This window comes from Struthio camelus, chromosome W, assembly GCF_040807025.1.
Source record: "Struthio camelus isolate bStrCam1 chromosome W, bStrCam1.hap1, whole genome shotgun sequence".
NCBI classification, from domain to species: domain Eukaryota; kingdom Metazoa; phylum Chordata; class Aves; order Struthioniformes; family Struthionidae; genus Struthio; species Struthio camelus.
This window is the reverse complement of record NC_090981.1, coordinates 24546905-24566413: the sequence shown is the minus strand read 5'-3', so window position 1 is coordinate 24566413 and position 19509 is coordinate 24546905. Positions and strand designations below refer to the sequence as shown.

The window sequence follows — 19509 nt, the reverse complement described above, 5'->3', positions numbered from 1 at the left end:
TTTTATCATCTTAGTGGCTCTTCTCTGCCAGACCCTCCAATTTTTCAGTGTCTCTGTTGAACAGGGGGACGAAAACTCAACCCAGTATTCCAAGTATGCCAAAACAAACGCTTAAATGGAGTGGGATAATCCCATCCCTTGATCTGCTGTCTATACTTTTACTGATGCAGCCCAGGACGTGCTTTGCCTTCATTGCTGTAAGTCCTGTCAATGTTAAGCTTGGATAATCAAATTAATTTTTACTTATAATCAGGCCTGGTGTGTTGGTCTGGAGATCAGAGAGGATCTGTGTTACTCACCACCTAAACAAATATAAATGCAGTGAAAAAACAGGATTGGAAAAGCTCTCCTGAAAAGAGTTTCAGCCGCGTATTGAAAAATAATGAAAGCACACTTAAAAAAAAAAAAAAAAGATGATTAAAGTCTTTGTGCTTTTTCCACAGTATGACTGACTTCCAAGGGATTACAAAAAGTTTTTTAAATTTTGATGATTTTATTACTTGAATAACATACTGAATCCTTCACACGTCTGCAAGTTTTTCCTCAAACGCAACTTTACAAACAATCAAAACATTGACCATCTTGTGCATCAGAACTAACTTATTACCTTACGGGAAGACATCAAGAATCTAAAATAAATATATCCTGGGGCCATTACATGGCCGATGCGCCCACCCACCCCCAACTTTAAAGTAAGGAACATATTTCACTATACCAATTAATACACTTTAATACTTGTACTAGCTAATGAAGATTTAAATGATTTCGGTTACACAACCAAGTCCTCTGTGTGCTGACTTTGAGCTACAGAACATTTAAGCCACTTAGTTTACAATCGGCTTTCCAGGTGGATTAAAAGGGTGAAGCACGAGGCTGAAAATAGATTAGAAGGATCAACAAGTGTTCTCTCCCGGATAGCGGGGAGTTTTACTGAGCACAGCCTACACCTCTCCGTTAGCTTGCATTTGCTGAGAACGACCCGCTGGCAGAAACGCTTCTCCAGCCACAGCGTCCACTGCCGCCGCCGCAGCGCCCGCCTGTCGGGGCGGCCTCACCAGTGCCGCCCCTGGGGGAAGCTGGCCTGGGGGGGGGGGGAATCCCCACGGGGGGACCCCGCGGCAGGGGAGACCCCGCAGGCTCTCCGGGGGTGGCGCGGGCGACAGCAGGCGAGGGCCTGCGCCCCCGCCCCGCCCGCCGGGCGGCCCGCCCAGCAGCCCCCTCCTCCCGCCGGGGGGGGGTCCGCGGGAGCCCGGCCCGCTACCTGCTGGTCTCCAGGGACGAGTAGCGCTCGGGCAGGACCTGGAGGCAGCGCTGGAAGAAGCGCACATGCCGCTCCCGCAGGAAGTCCAGCCGCTCCGCCTCCCCCGAGCCCAGCGCCGACGGCTCCGCCGCCATCTTGCCGCCGCCCGCGCCCGGCGCGCACGGTGCGCGTCACTGGCGGGCAGCCCCGCGGCGCGCTGACGTGTGCGCGGCGGGGGCGGGGCGCGGGGCGCCCCCCGCTCCGCCCAGCCGAGCGAGCCGGCGAGGTACGGCGGCCGCCTGCGGCCCCACTGCGGCGGCGCAGCAAAGGCGGCCACGCCGCTCCCCCCCACCCCCAAAGTACATTTCGGGGGGGGGGGGGGGGGTCGGGGGCAAGTTACGTGCAGGACTCCGGGCACGTTTGTACTCGAGAGGAACGGCGAGCCAGGAAAATCAGGGTGCTGTTCACTGCTTTGCGTGCGCTCCTACACCGCTCCGAAATTTGAGAAGGATTATTAAAAAAAAAATTAAAAAAAGAGCTGATCATAATGAAGAGCTTTTAATGCAAAGTGAATACATGCCATGATGAAAACGCTAGGGACTGAAAACAGCTCAAGTTCAACACTCACAAAATACAAACGTAGCATTCCACTGCATCGAGCAGTTTTTGTGGAAAAATCCTGAAGACCTTTGGCCGCTTCGCATACAAGGAAACCATCATCCTGTAAAAACGATACGCAGATGCTCATCTATAACCCTTGTCTCCAGGCTGGGATAGCTCTGAAATAAACAAACAAATAGCTCATAAGTTTATTTTTGTTTCTTACAGTGATACACATTCAGCGTTCTTCTCCTTACCTATGAGGAATATGCAAAAGTGGTTGTGAACCCGTTGGTCCGATCTCTTTTGTGTGTTCCTCCCAGCCTTTGGTAGGCCTGTACAACCTGGATGGGTCTCTGGCTGCATGAATTTCAACCTTGCAGTGAAAGAAAGAAAAAAAAAAAAAAATCTGGTGTTTTTCATCAGTCACAGAATGACCTATGTGTACTCATATCTTTATCATGTAGCTAGACGCAAAGAAAACATAAGACAAACCCATCTAGCGAGAAGGAGACTTTCACCCACACTGCCACAGGAAACATATGAGAAGCTTTTACTTCATGGAATATTAAGGTATTTTAGTAAATTAAAAGGTTAGACTCCACAAACCCAGACAATGTCCCTAAAACATTTCTGGAAGCTAACCTATTTAGTCCACTAATGTTAGCAAGCCATTTTTAAAAAACAACTTGCAGCTTCTTTGCATGGCTGAAGGCTTTACCCGTAATAAGCACTGCTCAGAGATAAGGAAATTGTGAGTCTGAGGCGTATGCAATAGTTGTAAGCAATTTTTTTTCTTGCTTTGCTCTAACTAATTATTTTTACTCATCTAAATATTCAATAACCGAAAAAAGTTATAAAATAATGTTATTAGAACGCTACCTTCTCTCTTAACTTTGCCAGTCTCTTTTCTTTTTCTCGTTTTTCCTCTTCTTTAGCTTGCTTTTCAAGAATTTTTAGTTCAAGTTTACGTAGATCCTGAAAAATATATTAAGATGAAAAGCAAACTTATTTTGGAAAATAAAACAAATTATATCAAAATACGTACACAGCCTTTTCACAGAATTAGAATTTACCCTTTGTTTTGTAAATCTTTTTTGATAGTGCAGAACTAAGTTACACTAGATGGCCACTTGCTACATTTTGTTCTCCGCAGTTACATAGCAATGAAAAAAATGCATGTCAGTAGTTTAACCACTGTTCATAGAACTGAAAGTTAACAGGAATGCTGACAATAATATTGATTCTCCAGTAATGAAATTTACAGTGAGCTGGGATCCAACTTGGACTTACAACTACAAGAACCTGCAATACTTTCACTCTATTCCTTTTATTACTTACATATCCGCATACAACAATCAGGTCTCTTAATGTCTTCTTTAGCATGGAGAACAATTTGTACTCTTTGAATGCCATGTCCTAAGGTGTTTTTCCCAAACTGTGGTCACACTCAAGCAGGCAAAAACATCTCTACATTTAGAGAACTTAGACCTCATGGGAAAGTAAGATTTGTATCTAGAATAAAGTTTCAAACTGTTTCCTGGACATAAACAAACATTATTATTCATGGTGAGTCTAAAACGGATTTAAACGAATAAAACTAGGGTATTAAGCATTTAAAACTGTTATCAGATTATATTATAGGAGGAAGTCGGCAAATTTAAACACAAATACATAAACGGAAAGGCTATTACTCACCCGCTCTTGAAACCTAGTAATTTCTTCTGCAGCAATTTTCTTCCTCTCCTCCCTTTCAGCTTCCTCCCTTTTCTCCTTCTCAAGCTTTTCAAATTCCTCCTTTTCTTTCTTTAACAAGGTATACCGTTCCAACAGCAACTTCACATGGCGTTGGCGCTGGCGTTCCTTCTGTTGCTTTTTCTCCTTCTCTTCTTCTAGTTTTAGTTGTGATGCTTGTTCCATTGCAAAAGCTAGTGCTTTCTGTTTTTTCCATGCTTCAATTGCTGCTTGTTGTCTTTTCCTTTCTTGTTCTGCTTTTTGCCTCTGAGCTTCTTCACGCTGATAACACTCCTTCCTAAGTATTTTTTCTGATTTCTCTTTTTCCTTCAGGATTCCTTCTTTTTCTTGATGCTGCTTTTTTTTCCACTTTTCAATTGACTGCATGAAAATACCAGGAAAAAAAAAGGTCTCCTTAAAAATCTTACACGTTCATGTTGATTCAGTCTGTCACAAGTAACAGATAGTAAATGAAAACGTACGCTCCAAGAATACGAGCTGAAGACAGGAATTCAAGGTCTACTTAGGCAACTTTCTAAGGCAAAATAGCACCTATGTCTGCTTTCTTGCAGGCAGGTTTAAGGCTCACTATCTAAAACCATTTAAGTTATAGCATTCATGTTACTTTAGAATAATTGTGAATGTTGGCGTGAAATGCTTTTCTCAGTGCAAACATATTTCAGGTCATTTTTTCCCTTCAAATTAACAACTTCATATACTATTTTCTTAACAATTCACTGTTTATGTCAGCGTATCTTTTATTATGCAGGAGGTCCAGGGCTCAAAGCTCTCTGAAAAGTTCATAGTTCTTCAAGGAATCAGTTCTCTAAGCCAGTATTGGATAGGTATATTGCTTACAGAGTATAGCTTGACACCCACGGTTGGGAAAAAGGGACGTAACAAGAACTGTAACTTGAGGTGGGACTGCTCGCTGCTTTAAGGTTGGCACCTAACTTGTCGGACAACTGCTATCAAAAACATTTATAATACACTCCAGCAATACACAGGCCACTTCAGCATGTTGTTAGCTCCACATTTATTGATCACTCTTTAAAGACAAACATTTACTGGCGAGGTAAGGATGCTAAAGACTTCAGTGGTATCATCAACAGTTAAGAGAAATTTACCTAGCGCTACCACCCGAGAGACAAACTCAAAAATAAGCAGCCCATGCATTTTTAAAATAACTACTTTTTCTTAAAGTTACAAAAGCCCTAAGAGGTCATCTTACCTCTTTTTTTCTTTCTTGTAAAACTAGAAATTCTCGATACCATTTATCATGCTGTTCAACATCTTCCTTTGTTCTTCCAGAGAGATACTCAAGGGCTTCATCCATGTAAGGTGCCCTTCCTTTGTGCTTTGTCCATGCTTTCAGAAAATGTTGATGATCATAATCATCCCAGCCTCCTTGCCGCCCTCCTGTTCGCTGAAGAAACCTTTCAAACTCTACTACTTCTTCAGGCAGATGATTTTGCAGTGTTTTATCAACTGAGACCTTACCGGATGGCAATCTCAAAACCTTTTCTGTTGCTGAGTTACCTAATGCCCACAGTTCCACCTTCTTCTCAAAGATACTGAGTTCATTAGTGGCAGTTTTTTCCTCCTTCAAAAGTTGTTCATACCTAAAAAGAGAACAAACACTGGAATGTAACAAAAGAAATCCACTATTCATTGTTCGCTGAAAATATATTTTGCACTTGTTCAATTCCACACAAAAGCTATTCTTAAAAGATTATGAACTGAAATGGTGTAACAGATGACAGCCTAGTTGTAATGATCCCATAGTAAAGCACTACACAATCAGGATTAAGTTACTCTTTTAATGGAAACACACATTTACAGCACACAAACAACTAATTCAATCCCCTCCTGACATCAGTAGGGGGAAAGGGAAATAACCGACCCCTTACAAAAAGGACCATTCTCTAAAAAGCCTTTTCACAGGCAAATGATTGTTAGATTGGATCAGTGTAGCAACTATGTAAACAACCTCTCACAAAGGCTGTTTATCAAGATTCTAATCCTGATAGCTTGAGTTTTCATTTACGAACTGCAGGAACTACTAGCAAAAGAGAAAAACAAGAGAAGAGTTTACATGTTATAACATGAATGCAAAGTTTTCACTGTGTAACTACTTCAAGTCACGTTAAAGCACTTTTTCAGCCAAAGCAGGTGTAAACATACATTTGTCTCTGTTCCTCTTTAAAAGCATTGATTGCATTTTCAACTTCTTCCATCATTTCCCTGAGCTTGTCAACAACTGAAAAAGAAGAAAAAAGAGCATAATACACTAAGAAGTTTAAAGTCTTTACCAGTAATTCAGCACTATCCAGAAATAGACACTTAAAGAGAATTCTAGGAAGTGTGTACAAAGTCTGCATTAGCATCTCAAACAAATTCTTAAAAGGAAGACTCCCCTCTATGCAGAAGGTGCAATTTCACAGTGATTTAGCTAATGGGATGCCCCCCACCATAAATGTTTATTTCAATTAAACAAGTGACTCATTCTGGGCAAGCTTCAACTGATTCACCAAATAAACAAGCCTCATCCTAAAGTAAAGGGTTTCCGCCTTTGTTTTTTGCAACAATGCAATTACAGCGACTTAAGAAGCCCGCTCAAATCTTTGGTTTACACCAGGTATAAGACAATGTGTTATTTACAATATAAGCACTGAATAAATGAAATTAGATGTGTTGCATGTAACATTGTAAAGCCCTCAGCTAGTAGAACTGCAGTGTGAGCTCCACACAGACCAGCGGGGCGCTGCAAGAGAATGATTCTTTCAGCGCTCGTTTCCCAAGACGTTAGATGTTTGAAGACATCTAACTGAACAAGCTGTTTAAGCATTTTCCACAGAATACTTCAACTTGCACTTCAAGCCATCTAGACGGCTAGAAATAAATCCCCCGTAGACCCTGCTCTGTCACCTCTTATCAGATGACAAGGGAGTTACTCGACACTGCATTGAAATACTGATTTTATTTTACACAGGAGAAAGACTGGCATTTAGAAAATACTCCACTCTCAACAGCCTGAAGAAACAAATCCACACCAGCTCCAAGACAGAATAAGCTGCTCTCCTACCACAGAGAAGTGCAAGAGCCTTCATCCTTTCTTACACTCCTCCCTTCTTACATCTCCCTTCCCAGATTCCTGGAAAAGCAGGTAGATTGGAGAAGCAGAATTCTGGGTGTGCAGAAGACGCACAGGCACAGTTACCCAAGAAAACTGTCTGTAAAGGAAAACGTTCTTAAATCTGCCAACAAGACTTACACTCTGGTGTAGGCTTCACGTCTTTTAATTGTCGCTGAAGTCTCTTCACATTATTATGTATTTTTGATAGCTTCTGTAGGATTTTAGTTTCTGTTAAAGAAAATAACAGGCTAACTGATAATTCTAAACATCTCTTTGTGCATTAAATTCAACACAGGAACAAGAACAATCAAGTGTCTAAATTAAATTGGGGATTTCACCTAAGCAGGATTACAAATTCTGTTTGATCTTATGAAACTGCTGCAATATGAAGTATTTTAATGTGACTTGTATCTCCCAGCACAGGGTCAACAGAGATTTAAACTGCAGTAGCTCGTACCTCTAAGGAGGTCAACAGGAGAGTCATATCCAGGTTAAATCAGTTTTCTAAAACCAGGTAACTGGAGTTTTGAGAACAGTACTGACTATGCAGAAGACAGCTCCTCCAGAATTTTGAGGGGACTCTGACTCTCCCTCAAAACACTCAACAGTGGAGAGAAAAAACTTGGGTGAGAGCACGTGAATTTACTATTTCAGCTACATTTGCGTATTTGCTGTGTTCATTAAAGCAGAATCCACGTCTTCTGGAGCTCCAAGGAACTGCATGCACTTGTTTGCTTTGTCGCTACTTGTCTCCTCAAGAGCCCATAAATACAAAAGTGATGAGGATGAAGTCCTGGATAAAGCTAAGCTATTGAGGAGTCTGGGGTCTGCATCTCCTTTCCTAAAAGGGTTGGTTTCGAGGAATGGATAATAGAGAGCCTAGAGCTAAACGTAACAGAACGCAGCTAAGACCTGACCCCACTAGCTCCTGCTGAGACCACAGAAACACTAAGAGCACATAAATCACGCTCAGAGACCTGAACATAGCAGCATAGTAAATAATAAGCTTGAAGGTTCTAGCACACACCCTCAAAGATCCTGCTCTAACACACTTTCACATCTTACATCCAGTGACTTATACCTCTCATCTTTGTCCTCTCTATCATTTCGTAACAGTGTCTCCATCCCTACTTCCATACTCCCTCTTTATGCCTGGAAAGTTTTCTGAACTTCTTAGCTTATTCATCCCTCAGAAATATTTACACGTCATAAGGCTTGCAAGATGTAGAGGATATGACAGGTATCGTCAATTAAAACAAACAAATAAAAACACATTAAAACACATACACATTTATAAGGTCATTATTTTTAGTTGTTTCTCCAGCTCTTTCCCATTCTTCAACTTGTTTTATTTTCTGTATCAGAAGGCACAGCACGATTTATATGAACGCTCTTGAAAGAATTAAGGGACTGTGACTAGGGGGTCACTTTTTTACCTTAAGGATTTAATTAGTCCTGCAGTGGAACAGATACGGTAGGAGACCACGCATACTAGCTCAAAGTACTGTTTAGACTATGAATGTCCATTTTCCAAGAAGCTGAGAAAACGTGACCACAACACTTCAGTGTTTAAAAGCCTATCTATAGTCAGTAATCAGTGTAGGAAAAAAATTATTTTGTGAGAAGGATATATTTATTGTACCTTAGCTAGACTACATTAGATTTTACTATTCACATATGAAATTGCTTCTAAGTTTCCAAAATAATAACTTTCCACTAAAGTTTTTATAAAGGTGCTATCTGCTATATTCAAGACTAAAAGAAAATAGTTAATAACACAGAAGGCCCAAGATACTTACATGTCTTAATTTTGCAAGTGAATTGTGGAATTCTTCTTTACAAGCAGCACCTATACTGAAATTCCGTACTTGTATCAGAATTTACCTCCCAGCTGTATTAACCCCTCTCTCTACTATCCATTAATAAACCAGTTAAGCAAACAACCGTAACGGGGAAAAAAAAACCCACAAAGTGAATAAAAAACACTTACTTTCAGTTTTCCTGTTGACAGTCATTTTATGTTCCAGTTCTTCCAGTACGCTGTATTCTACCCGGAAATCACTCTTCCTGTTGTAAAGATGCCCATTTTTGTCTTTTTCTATAGTTGCAAGCCTGGAAAAAAAAGTTGCAACGTTGAGTGAGATGCAAATACTTAGCAAAGCCCCCACATCTCTCCAGGTTAGCATGCAGTTGATGCTGTGTCAGCAGGACCCTCTTAGATGCTATATAAGTCATTGGTTTGTTCCTATAGTTGTTTCCAATGAAAATCTGCCTGCAGTTGGAAGACTAAACACCATAGTAACCCAAGCACCTTCAACAAGGGAAAGGAACTAACAAGTAAATTATCTCCCTGACCGGCAGTGGTTCACACACTGAAACAGCCCGAAATCTGATCTGTACGCTTACTTTCAGGGAACCTTACAACAATTTTCACTGGAAAGCACAGCAAAAGAGACAGGCTGTATTAATGCAGTTGCATATATAGATGGAGCTCCAGCACAGACAAACAAGTAATATGGCCAGCGTTACGTTCCCAGTTCTACTTCAACAGAGGAGTCAAATGCAAGTTTGTCAGTATTAATTTAAGATACTGCAATTGCTACCTTTGCTACTGGCAATCCTTTATTTATAATACAGAGATCTATAGATGACTTTTGCTTCTTTACTAAGGTCAGAAGCTTTAAAATTTGACTCAGAGTAAAGATTTGCTTTGCCTCACACAAGACAGTCTAATAGGGTTTGACCTACAGAAGAGCAGGGGGAAAAGGGCTGTAGATGCTGCACTTTCGAGCATATCTGTGTAATCCAGTGCCACCCTGTTAGAGATTATGGCAGTAGGATACTGGTACAGAGAGATCAGGTGGGATTTCCAGCGTTAAACAGCATCACTGACAACCTAAGAAACCCTTCACAGCAACAGCATGGGTTCTGTAGTAGGACTATAGCTAGTTTAATGTTCAGACAACTACATGATGCAGGGATGCCTTCATACCCCAACTTTAAATATTTTGCTGTCCTATGGAATTCCTTGCCCAGAACTGAATACCAAATCTTTTCCCTCAGTACCCTAGAAGCCTCAAGAACACAACAATTGTCGTGGTTAAACTTTTACCTGTATCCAGACTGCCTAGTTTAAAGCTATTTAGGATTCTCTACATGACCCAGCAGTCGCATTTGAGCCATAACCCAGGCTCCACAATAACCAAGTAGGAGCTGACTGAGTCAGTGTAAAACGCTGCTGTGAGAGTTAAGTGTCCCAGTTCATTCAGGATTCATAGCTACAAACCTTCTCTTGAGCCTAGTGGCTAAGTCTACTCTTTCTCACCTCTGCAAGAAGAAGCTCCTCTGTCCTTTGAATCAATAGCTTAGTTATGACAGCACTTGTTCAAGATGCGGGGGAACACATTCAAATCATTTCTGTGCCTGAGCTGACTTGAACCTAAACTGCCCAAGGCAATGGCCTAGATATTCTAGGTGAAATGCTCTCAGTCTTCTCCGTGAAAGTTGTTGTAATACTACTGCAGTTTCTCTTCTGTTGGTCTAAATCTTAAGGGCTTAAGGTCCTTAGAAGGGTAAGCACAGCTGAGCAGGAAAACTGAAAACTCAGTTACACCACAAGCACCTTCACTTTTGTGCATCTACTTGAGCAACAGCATAGTAAAGAACAAGACCGACCAACTCTAGATGCTGGTAGTTCGAACAACAGGCCATTTTAGAATTCATAAGCCTATTCTGAACTAGTATCATGGCCCCAGTAATCCATCTGAACTCCAGAAAATCTTAACATAGTCTAAAAGTTTCATTACAGTGCATTCTTACCTTGAACCTTGAGTTATCTTTAGAACAGCACGAAAAATATACGTATAAGGAAGTGTTCCAACTTACTGGGTTTTTAGTTTTTCTGCTGTTCTTGTAAATTCAACCTTCTTAGCTTGTTCAGCTTTCACCTTCCAATTCTGAAACTGAAATTGTCGACCAGCACCCACAGTACTGCAACAGCTCTCAGTCTGCACATAACAAAGTAAAATATTATAAAAAAATAAATAAATCTTGTGTTTGTAAATACTCATTGGTTATTTTTAAGCAGTCAACAACACAGCGCAGAGATAACTAGCAACAGTGTCACTTCAGTGCATAGTGGCAGAATTCAAATATCTTTAAGTATAAAGGTAGAAAACGTGTATAAAAACAGGTACAAAACTTGACTGATGAGACGGTGACCTGATAACTGTGTATACAACACGTTCTTCAACAAAGAACTGGAAAAACGCAGCATCAAGTTGCTTTAACGGAGATTGCTCATCACAGTATAACACTGCATCAGGCCCAAGTGCCTTGCCTCTGACAGCAACTAGTATCTAAAGATTATGCGGAAACTAAGTTCCTCACTGTAGGCACGTAATCTACATGAGGCAATTACCCCCTATTTCACCTTGTCCAAGGAAGGGCCCAGCTTAACTCCTGAAATCCGAAGCTTAAAATCCCTTCCATGTTGTTTGCTACGGTTATCCACAGCAACTGGCTCCTAACGCAACCAACCAGTCCTGGGATTACGATCGAGTAAGAACTGCAGAGCTGCGCAGTCCGATTTACGAAGCCAGTACTTCGAGATCCAACGTGGCAAACCGGTACCGCTTCACTTTTCCCCGCAGGCTCCTTTTGCCCGTTGATCCCTTTATCTTGTACGAGACAAACTCTGCCGTGAAGCGCCGCTTTATTAGCTTGCGTTTGCCCAGCGCCTACCGGACTGGGCTGACTTGGCGCTCCGTCACCCCTCCAGCGCAAACATCATCACAGCCAGATAACGCCGAGGGACGAAGAGATGGAAAAGGGCGCAACCCCAGCAAGGGAAGAGGATAAGGGACACCGGCTTAGGAGACTTGAGCGCGCACGCGGGAGGGGAGGACTCACTCACGACCCAGCACCAGCTCTTCCTCTACAAGCACCCAACTCCCTCCACCGCCATGTGCTTTACCCGGGCTGAGAGCTCTTCCAGGAGGATCCTCTCCCCCCGCTAGCCTGCTCGGAGCTCTCTGCCCCGCTCTGGGCGGCAACGGCAGGCTGCAGCTACAACGAACCCCCTGAACGCCGGGCGGATGCCCCAAAGCGGGGCGACCGAGCAGCCCGCACCGCCGCCCCCTCACCCCGCCCGCCTGCCGCGGGCCGGCTCCCCCGCCTCGCCTCGCCTCACCCCGCCGGGCCCACAGAGAGGGGCTGCTGCTGCCGCCGCGGCGCCACCCCCCGCAGACACCCCGCTCCCCCTGCCCGCCGCACCGCGCCGGGCCTTTACCTGTTGCTGCCCGGCGGCCGCCGCCGCGGCAACGGCCGTTGCCAGGGCAGCCATGTTGGCCGCCGCCGCCAACGGCCGCCGCCCCGCCCCGCCCCGCCCGCCGCGTTCAGCCCTGCCGGGTGGTGCTTCTTTTTGGGGGGGGGGGAGTGTCGGGGGGTGATATTGGGTTTTTCTAGCTCAGTCCTGTGGCCCTGAGGGTGCCCCACAGTATTATTTACAGCAGACCTGCCGTTCCTATCCAGGAACGTTCCCCCTGAGGAGCGCAAGGGATCGGTCCTCAGGCGAACGCAGCCCATGCCGCTCTTCCGCGGCGTAGCTGCCCTGCGAAATCCCGGTGGGCTGTAAACCGGCTCCTGCAAAACGAGATTTGTTCTTGCAGACGTGGTGGGGGGGGGGGTCCCACCTGCGGGCCGCGGGCCGTCGGTAGCGTTTTCCCTGGCTCTTGCTCACGCCAGGGCGGCGGGGGCGTTCAGCCTCTCGAGGCCTCCACCTGCTCCGCTGTCACCAGTCGTCCCCCGGGGACGCGTGAGAAAGAGGCGTTTTGTGCTCGCTTACGCGTGCGAGGGCACCAAGAGGTGCTCTAGGCCGTCCCCCTGGGGTGCCTCGGTCCCTGTGGCCGGGTGAAACGGGTATCTTAAGCTTCCTCTTGGAGGTCTCATTTACCGTCAGAAACATCGAACCATTACATCCCTGTCTCCTGCTCCACGAGAGTCATTAGTTTACAAGCTGGATCCAACGCCCAATGGGATCGATGAAAAGACCCCAATTATCTCAAACAGAATTTGGTTCAGAAGCCATCTGTTCTGTACGGCTCCAGAACGGGTCGTCTCCTCGGTGCGAGTTTGGCCAATGTTTCCAGCGCTTTGTGGAAAGCAACATAACACTATGGAGGATTAACTGGTTCAGCAACCATCCTGCTAGCTCGTTAGGGAGTAGCACTCCACTGAAACATTTCAAGAGATCTCGAGTGGCAGGATATCTTCTTAGCTCAAAGCCTTTCATGATTTGAAGGGGAATCTAAGCTGGGAAAAGTGTCCTGGAACAGGGTCCTGAAATCCTGGAATTTCAAAAGAAACAAAGTGGGGTCTGTCTGCACAGGATCCTGTGTTGTCTAAAGCAAATGGTGGCTATGTATGTTAGACATTTAACCACCCTGCGTTCCTGGACGTGAAAGGTGCATTTCAGGGTGCCCATAATGTTGAAAATCTCGTAGACGTTTACTCAAGGTGATGAACTTTGGAAGAGGATAGCAGCCTAGACAGGCCCTACACTCTTCTCTGAAATAGATGCTATTTAATTCTCCCTGAGTTTGCGTGAAGACCCAAAGCCACAGACAGAGTGTCAAAAGCCACATGCTGGTGTCCCATCAGAGCAACTTGCTGATCATCCAGCGGACAGAGCTGGCTTGAGCTATAGGTTATTTAGAAATCTTGTATATGCTGAACCATAAAATGTAAGTAACAGCAAGTGATGCTTGTTGTAGGGTGCCACTATATCCTACTTTTCCATCAGTGGCTGGTTTTAACTGCGGGGAAACAGTTGTAATTTGACTGTAACTGATTGGCCATCTTGGGTATATGACTAAACTGTTTTTTTCCCTCTGTCTCTCTCAACTCATGGGGCATGTTTGCTCTTGGCTAAGGTCCTGTTTATGTCTGGATTTGAGGTTTTGTATTGATTACTTCCTTCAGGAAGACCAGAGCGTGTCCTTATTATTTTGACAGAAGAAGAAAGAATTTCTCATTTTTCGGTACATTTTTGGAACTCTCAAGATCTTGTTTTTCACTCACATATACCAATCAAACTTTTAATGAGTTGCCAATTAACATTTCTGCAGAATAGAAATAATCTATTCATGTAGTGGCTTTGCTAGCTAAAGAGATTTCATGAACTGGTGTTTTCCCAGCTGCAAAACACAAAAACATTCACAGATGCTAACCAAATGGCCTATGCTGAAGACATTTTATTGCCTAATTGATGTTTTTAAGAGCACTTTCCTGCTATATTTTTCCTTTTTATTTTTTGTGACTGCGCTTACATTTGATTTCTTTGTATCTGCTGAATAGAAATTAACAAGTATAGGGGAACATTTCAAAACCTGAAAATAGTCATCAGCATAAATTAAGGAGAATTGTTCTCACAGATTGCTACCTGCAATGGCTTGAAAAAGTATTCTTTCCACACCAGCGTTTCCTAATCTTCTTTATCTTTGTCCTGCAATACTCTGATGTAAGAGAAAAAGTGTATCCTCTAGAACTTTTTTGTATTTGCTTTTCTTTGCGACTACCAACCCTTTCAAGGTTTCTGTTTCTACAATAAGCAAACTCATAATTGCTCAGGGACCGTGCTACATTAAGCGTTTGTTTTCAGCAAGCGGTTTTGTCAAGATGGCTCCACTCGTAATAACGTAATTCAGATACTGTTTGCTCAGTAGTTCACCAATTTCTGGGTGCTGAATTCTTACATTATTGTTTGCTGCGCATATTACCCACGAGTTCCTCAGAATCCTGAAGACTTTGTAGGAGATGTACTAGAAATCATGTTCAGAGCGATTTCAGGTGTCTGAGCTTGGCTAGCTCTGGCTCTAAGCACTGGAGGGGGCCAGTCATCAAGCTGTGAAGCTGGCATGAAGGTGAACCCTGGCTTTTGACCGAGCTGGGACCTTACTTCCTTCCTCTAATGCATCAGGACTCGTCTAAGCCAGAATATGTCACAACGCTTGGTGGCCTCTGTGTACCGTTTGTAAACTGGTAATCTAGATCAGAGGAAACCAGCTAGCTAATTGCATGGGGCTAAATCCTGCCCTCTTCCTCATTCCTTATTTCTCAGCTCAGTTTGGGGATGGAGGTGCTCTAGCAAGTCCCTGAGTTCTGTGATAGTTTTGCCTGAGCAAACATGTCAAGATTTTGCCTTCAGTGGCATAAATATAAAGCTATGTTTTCTGAGAAGGTGAAAACTAGTTTCATTTGTTGCCCTTCATTTCACTTAGCAGGAATAATACACGAAAGGTACGGTACAATTTCACAGTCTTTCTTAACTCTGAGTGGATTGCAGGACCTGAGATGGAGAAGAGGATTTGCCTGGTGGAAGATATTTAGGCCAAAACGTTCAGATGCGGAGCGCTTCTGTTTTGTGGCTCCTAGCATGACATGCCTTGCCTGCAATTTCTCGAGTGGTTAACTACTTGTTTCTCTTGCTTCCATCTGGAAAAGCTGAATGTGCTCAGCACTTAGGAAGAACTCTCAGTTGGCCTTACACATGCCAGAGGGATCAGCTCTGGGCACGGCAACTGCAGGTTTCAATGAATCGAAAACAAGCTGTGCACTGTCTCTTGCCTCCTGCAAATCTTACCTATGCACAGTTCAACTGGATAGCAAGAGCTGGTTAAGAGGTGTTTAGAACAATCAGGAACTGGTCAGGTGGGACACGTAAAATGGGGTAAAAATCTAGTAAACAAAGAATAGAATATAAAATGGCTTTAAAGCTGGACAATCTTTCTAGTAAGCATACAACAGTTAAACAGTACTGAAAACCATAGCTTCCTATCAGCAGGTAATGCCTTATGTTCAGCCTAGAACAAGACTCATGACATTATGAGCCTGTTTGGTTAGTCTGTCCAGTCTAGAGTTTCTGTCACAGATGCAACTGCAGAGGAGATTGAAGCACAAGTGGAAACAGGGCTTCCGTAGCTGCCAGTGTTTTAAGGCAGTTATTTGGATCTTCTGTATAGACAGGAATGGAAAAACAGCTCCCTTCCCTTAGTATACACAGTCTTATAATACTTCCCATCTCAGCAGAAAAGACCACATCCTGAGATATTTTACACAGTCCTTCTTGGAGCAAAATCCTATTGAAACATGGGTAAGTAGTTCAGAATCTGGCCATACAGCATCCTGTTTACACTAAGTGTTTACATTGCTCTGACTGCTGTGGATGGCAATGGCACATCTACTCCTGCATGCAAAAACGTCTGCAATAAGAATGAGCACACTGAATTGTAAGGGGAAGGCATTTGGCATTAACTTAGGATTTCAGGGAACTGGGCTCAGTTCCTTTCTTTGCCACACTTTTCCCGTGTGAACTTGAGCAGACGCTGTAGTTCTGAGTAAAAAAGCCATCATAGCCCTGGCTAGCTTACCAGGAGGGGGTTCAAAGAATAACCACTTTAAAAGGCAGAGATATCTTGGTCTGGATTTGATCTGAGAAAGGCTGGAATCAATTCTATCATACACAGCCACCATTTCACCTTCAGTTATCTCTTCTCTTGGTGACAGCTTTGGTATCACTAATTCTGTCAGGCTGTTCAGCTAACGGTGTCCTTAGGCCTGAGAGTATATGAGATGACTTTTAGCTTTGCTTGTTGCAGCACAAGAATGGCTGCTTGAACACCACGGTGGTGAGGAACGGCACAGAAGTACACCGAGAGAAAAAAAAACTAATGCTGTTAAAATGAAAGAAATTGGGGATACATACAACAAAAAATCTCAAGCGACCAAACAAAAATTGTTAACCTGGAAGATGCAATGTTAGCAATCAAAGCATTGATCACGGCCACCTTTCTTTATGGAAGAGGCCTCATCCGTCACAGTACTTGTTCAGCAATACCACCCGTTTTCCTGAAAAAATCATAATAAAGAAAAAGGATTGCACAGTAACATTATATTCCTATCCATGACAGCCCTAAGGAAACCGCCTATTTTACCAGACGGGATCAGCATCCTCTCACTGGATGTGGATCCTTTGAAAAGGGACTTCCCTGAGCAGATGTTTCTCTCCAGGTGAACTCAGAGCACGTTTTTTTGTTGGTGCATCATCTCTGGGTCCTAGACAAGAATGTTTTAGGGTAGTTGTAAAGCAGTAAGCCGAAAATAGAGTCCGTATTAGAGAAGCAAACTGGAAGTAATTTAACAGAGAAAGAGAACATTACACACCAGGAAGAATCAAAGTCTTTAGCTCTATGGGAACAACTATCCACAGGTGAAAGCATTCATAAAATTGTCTCGGTATCCTGGACTATAAAAGCACCTGGTTGCTGCTAACATGAGCTTCTGTCATATTTTTCTTTCTAAAACCAGGGTCTCCATTGCAGCACAGTGCAGTAGCATAGCCTCTGACCCACAGGTCAGAATAAATCCACTCAAGGTATCAGCCAGACTATGAAAAAAACGTAAACAGGTGCAAAAAAAGCTATTACACGGATGAAATGTGCTTACTTGGAGGTGCTCTGATAATGCACTCCAGGAGAGGATAAGCAGAGTAGTGCGGTAATGCACCTGATGAGTACAACAGCAGTAAGTGCGGTAATGCAGCTGTGGCCGAGGCTGGCTCGGTTCTGCATTGTAAGAGCAAGCTGCTATCAGGTAGAGTGAGCGGTAGAGTGCAGGGAAGGAGTCTTGCATTTCATCTCTTTAGCTTTTGTCCACCAGATGTCATCTGAGAAGCACCTGATAGCTACTAACAGCATGGCCTTTCCTTATATTTTCTTTTTTCCAGAAAACAGCGACCAGCTTTTACTGTGTACGTGTCACATAATTAAAGATTTTGATTAATGAGACTGAAAAATTCTGACTGGTAAGGAAGTTTGGCAGGAGGCAGTGTGAAGACTTCCTGGTATAAAATCCACATAGCTTCTACGCCCTGCCTGTAGCTCCCTTCCCCTTACCACCACTATCAAAACATGCACGCTCACATTCAGACATTTGTTAGTCAGTTGGATGTATTTACAAAGCAACTGCTGCCTTGGTATGCAGTACCGGTCTGAACCACTGCGTGACAGCCCCAAAGCTTTTAAACTGTTCTGGAGGCTCCTTGTTGCATTGCTAGGGCGGCGTACGCACTTGTAGCAGTAACTGCAGTGTACTTTTGGCAGAAGAACCAGTTGCACGCTGCTTTTTGTATAGAAAACTGCAGGCTTTCCCACCGTATGATACTAGGAAAAAACACCCAAAGTGCTTCTAGAATAATGATGTAATATGTCTAGCAGGCATTTTCATGTCCTCATGAAAATGAGGAAGGACTGCGGTCAGCAGCTGAAAGAAAAAAGCGAAGCGGATTTTGTCTTACTCTTTCGGTTTGCTTGTCATGCTGATCCTGGTGGCCCCTGAGTACTCGGCAGGAGACTTTAACCAGGCCCATGAGTCTGAGAACAAAAAGAAGTACTTGTTACCTAGGATTTCTGAAGCTCAGCGAGCACGTTTCTTTCACAGAATTTAAATGTACCAGTTCCACGTGATGGATCCTAGTCCAAAAGACATTTTGCACAGATTAAGACTGTTAGTCCCTCCCTCAAAGAGCTGAATCAGGACACTGTCTTACTCCAATACCCACCGCAGACCAGCCTGTACCGAGCCCTTCAGCCTTCTGTATCCCTCTTCACGGGACCATCTGATCTGGCCCCATCCCAGCACCGTCAGCTCCTCTTCATCCCGTGGGGGCAGAAGCACTCACCACTTTTCCCTGCCAGACCTGTCCCAGAGTGCCGGCAGCCTGGTGGCCAAAACACACAAAAGTATGTTGCTCTGTAGCTTCAGCTTAATTTTACTGTCCCTCAGTATCTTGTCCAGTGCCTAACTCGTCCCAGAAGCCAAAGAGGTCTAGACTGTCACTAGCTACACTTTAGGTAGAAGGGACTTTGCTCGGGGATTTGTGCGATGGCAAGCAACAGTAGCTTGGCTTTTCATGTTTCGTTTGGTGTAGAAGGCCTCTTCAAAGAAATTTAAACCACAAGATATACAAAGAGGGCTGGAGATAGCACATTAGTTTTAGTGAGTGTTTCTAGGAAAACGTAGATGGTACTGGAAATAAATCTGTCTTCGTGTTGTCCTCAGAAATATCTGCTCATCTAAACTGCCCTTTCTTTTCCTTTCTGTGAAGAACAAACTATATCTTTCAAGAAAATAAACCTTTATGTGGACTCAGTCTGTAATCTAGATTTCACACTACAAGTGAAGAGGAAGGTCAAAAGGGAAATGAAAAACTGAACAAATACGCTTGACAAATCCAAGGGTCCCAAATGAGCGAGAGCTCTTCATTTTAGTGTCCTTGACTCTCTCCTGATTTATAACCATGTAAATGACAACAGAGTCTCACCCCTTAATCTTTCATCCTATTCCCTCCTTTTTCCCTCTAATTCTTTCCTTCCTTTTCCCATTCTCTAGAATTTCCTTGTGTATTTTCACATCATCTCCCAATTCCTGGCTCTTCTGTAATTCTCTCCTCATTCCTCTCCCTCTCCTGTTATAAAAGGAAGAAGAAAACGTGTGCTAGCAACTGCACTTGAAACAAACAGAAAGGGATAGCAGGCATGCCAATAAAACACAGACGTTTTCTAATGTGTTACTTAAGCCTGAAAGGTTTTCTAAAAATCCTTCTGAGTGTGATGAAGGCGATAGTTCCAAATCCTGTGCACGAAAATGTTACATTATAGAAATATCTTCCGTCTTAGATCTGGCAAGCAGAGGACAGAAATATGCTTAGGCAGAATTACAGACAGTTTTAAGCTTGGCCAAA

General features: G+C 43.5%; 2 protein-coding genes across 8 annotated transcripts in view; both read right to left on the bottom strand.

Moving 5' to 3' along the window:
* LOC104150986 (geranylgeranyl transferase type-1 subunit beta) overlaps positions 1-1442 on the bottom strand; it is a 40391-nt gene extending 38949 nt beyond the window's left edge. Inside the window, 1 exon segment of the mRNA XM_068926229.1 lies at positions 1262-1442. Within this exon segment, the coding sequence (XP_068782330.1) occupies positions 1262-1395 (134 nt within the window). The 5' untranslated portion in view covers positions 1396-1442.
* Positions 1443-1794: 352 nt separating this feature from the next.
* The window catches only part of LOC104150987 (coiled-coil domain-containing protein 112), a 33745-nt gene continuing 16030 nt past the window's right edge, over positions 1795-19509 (bottom strand). For 2 of the 7 annotated variants that reach the window (XM_009685534.2, XM_068926222.1), the window contains exons 2-11: positions 18064-18139; positions 10596-10717; positions 8701-8822; positions 6849-6938; positions 5759-5834; positions 4806-5196; positions 3539-3955; positions 2723-2818; positions 2098-2216; positions 1795-2019 (exon numbers count right to left, since the gene is read on the bottom strand). In XM_009685534.2, the coding sequence (XP_009683829.1) occupies positions 1989-2019; positions 2098-2216; positions 2723-2818; positions 3539-3955; positions 4806-5196; positions 5759-5834; positions 6849-6938; positions 8701-8822; positions 10596-10717; positions 18064-18135 (1536 nt within the window). In that variant the 5' untranslated portion in view covers positions 18136-18139 and the 3' untranslated portion in view covers positions 1795-1988. The other 5 variants (XM_068926224.1, XM_068926228.1, XM_068926226.1 and 2 more) reach the window with 5 other exon arrangements.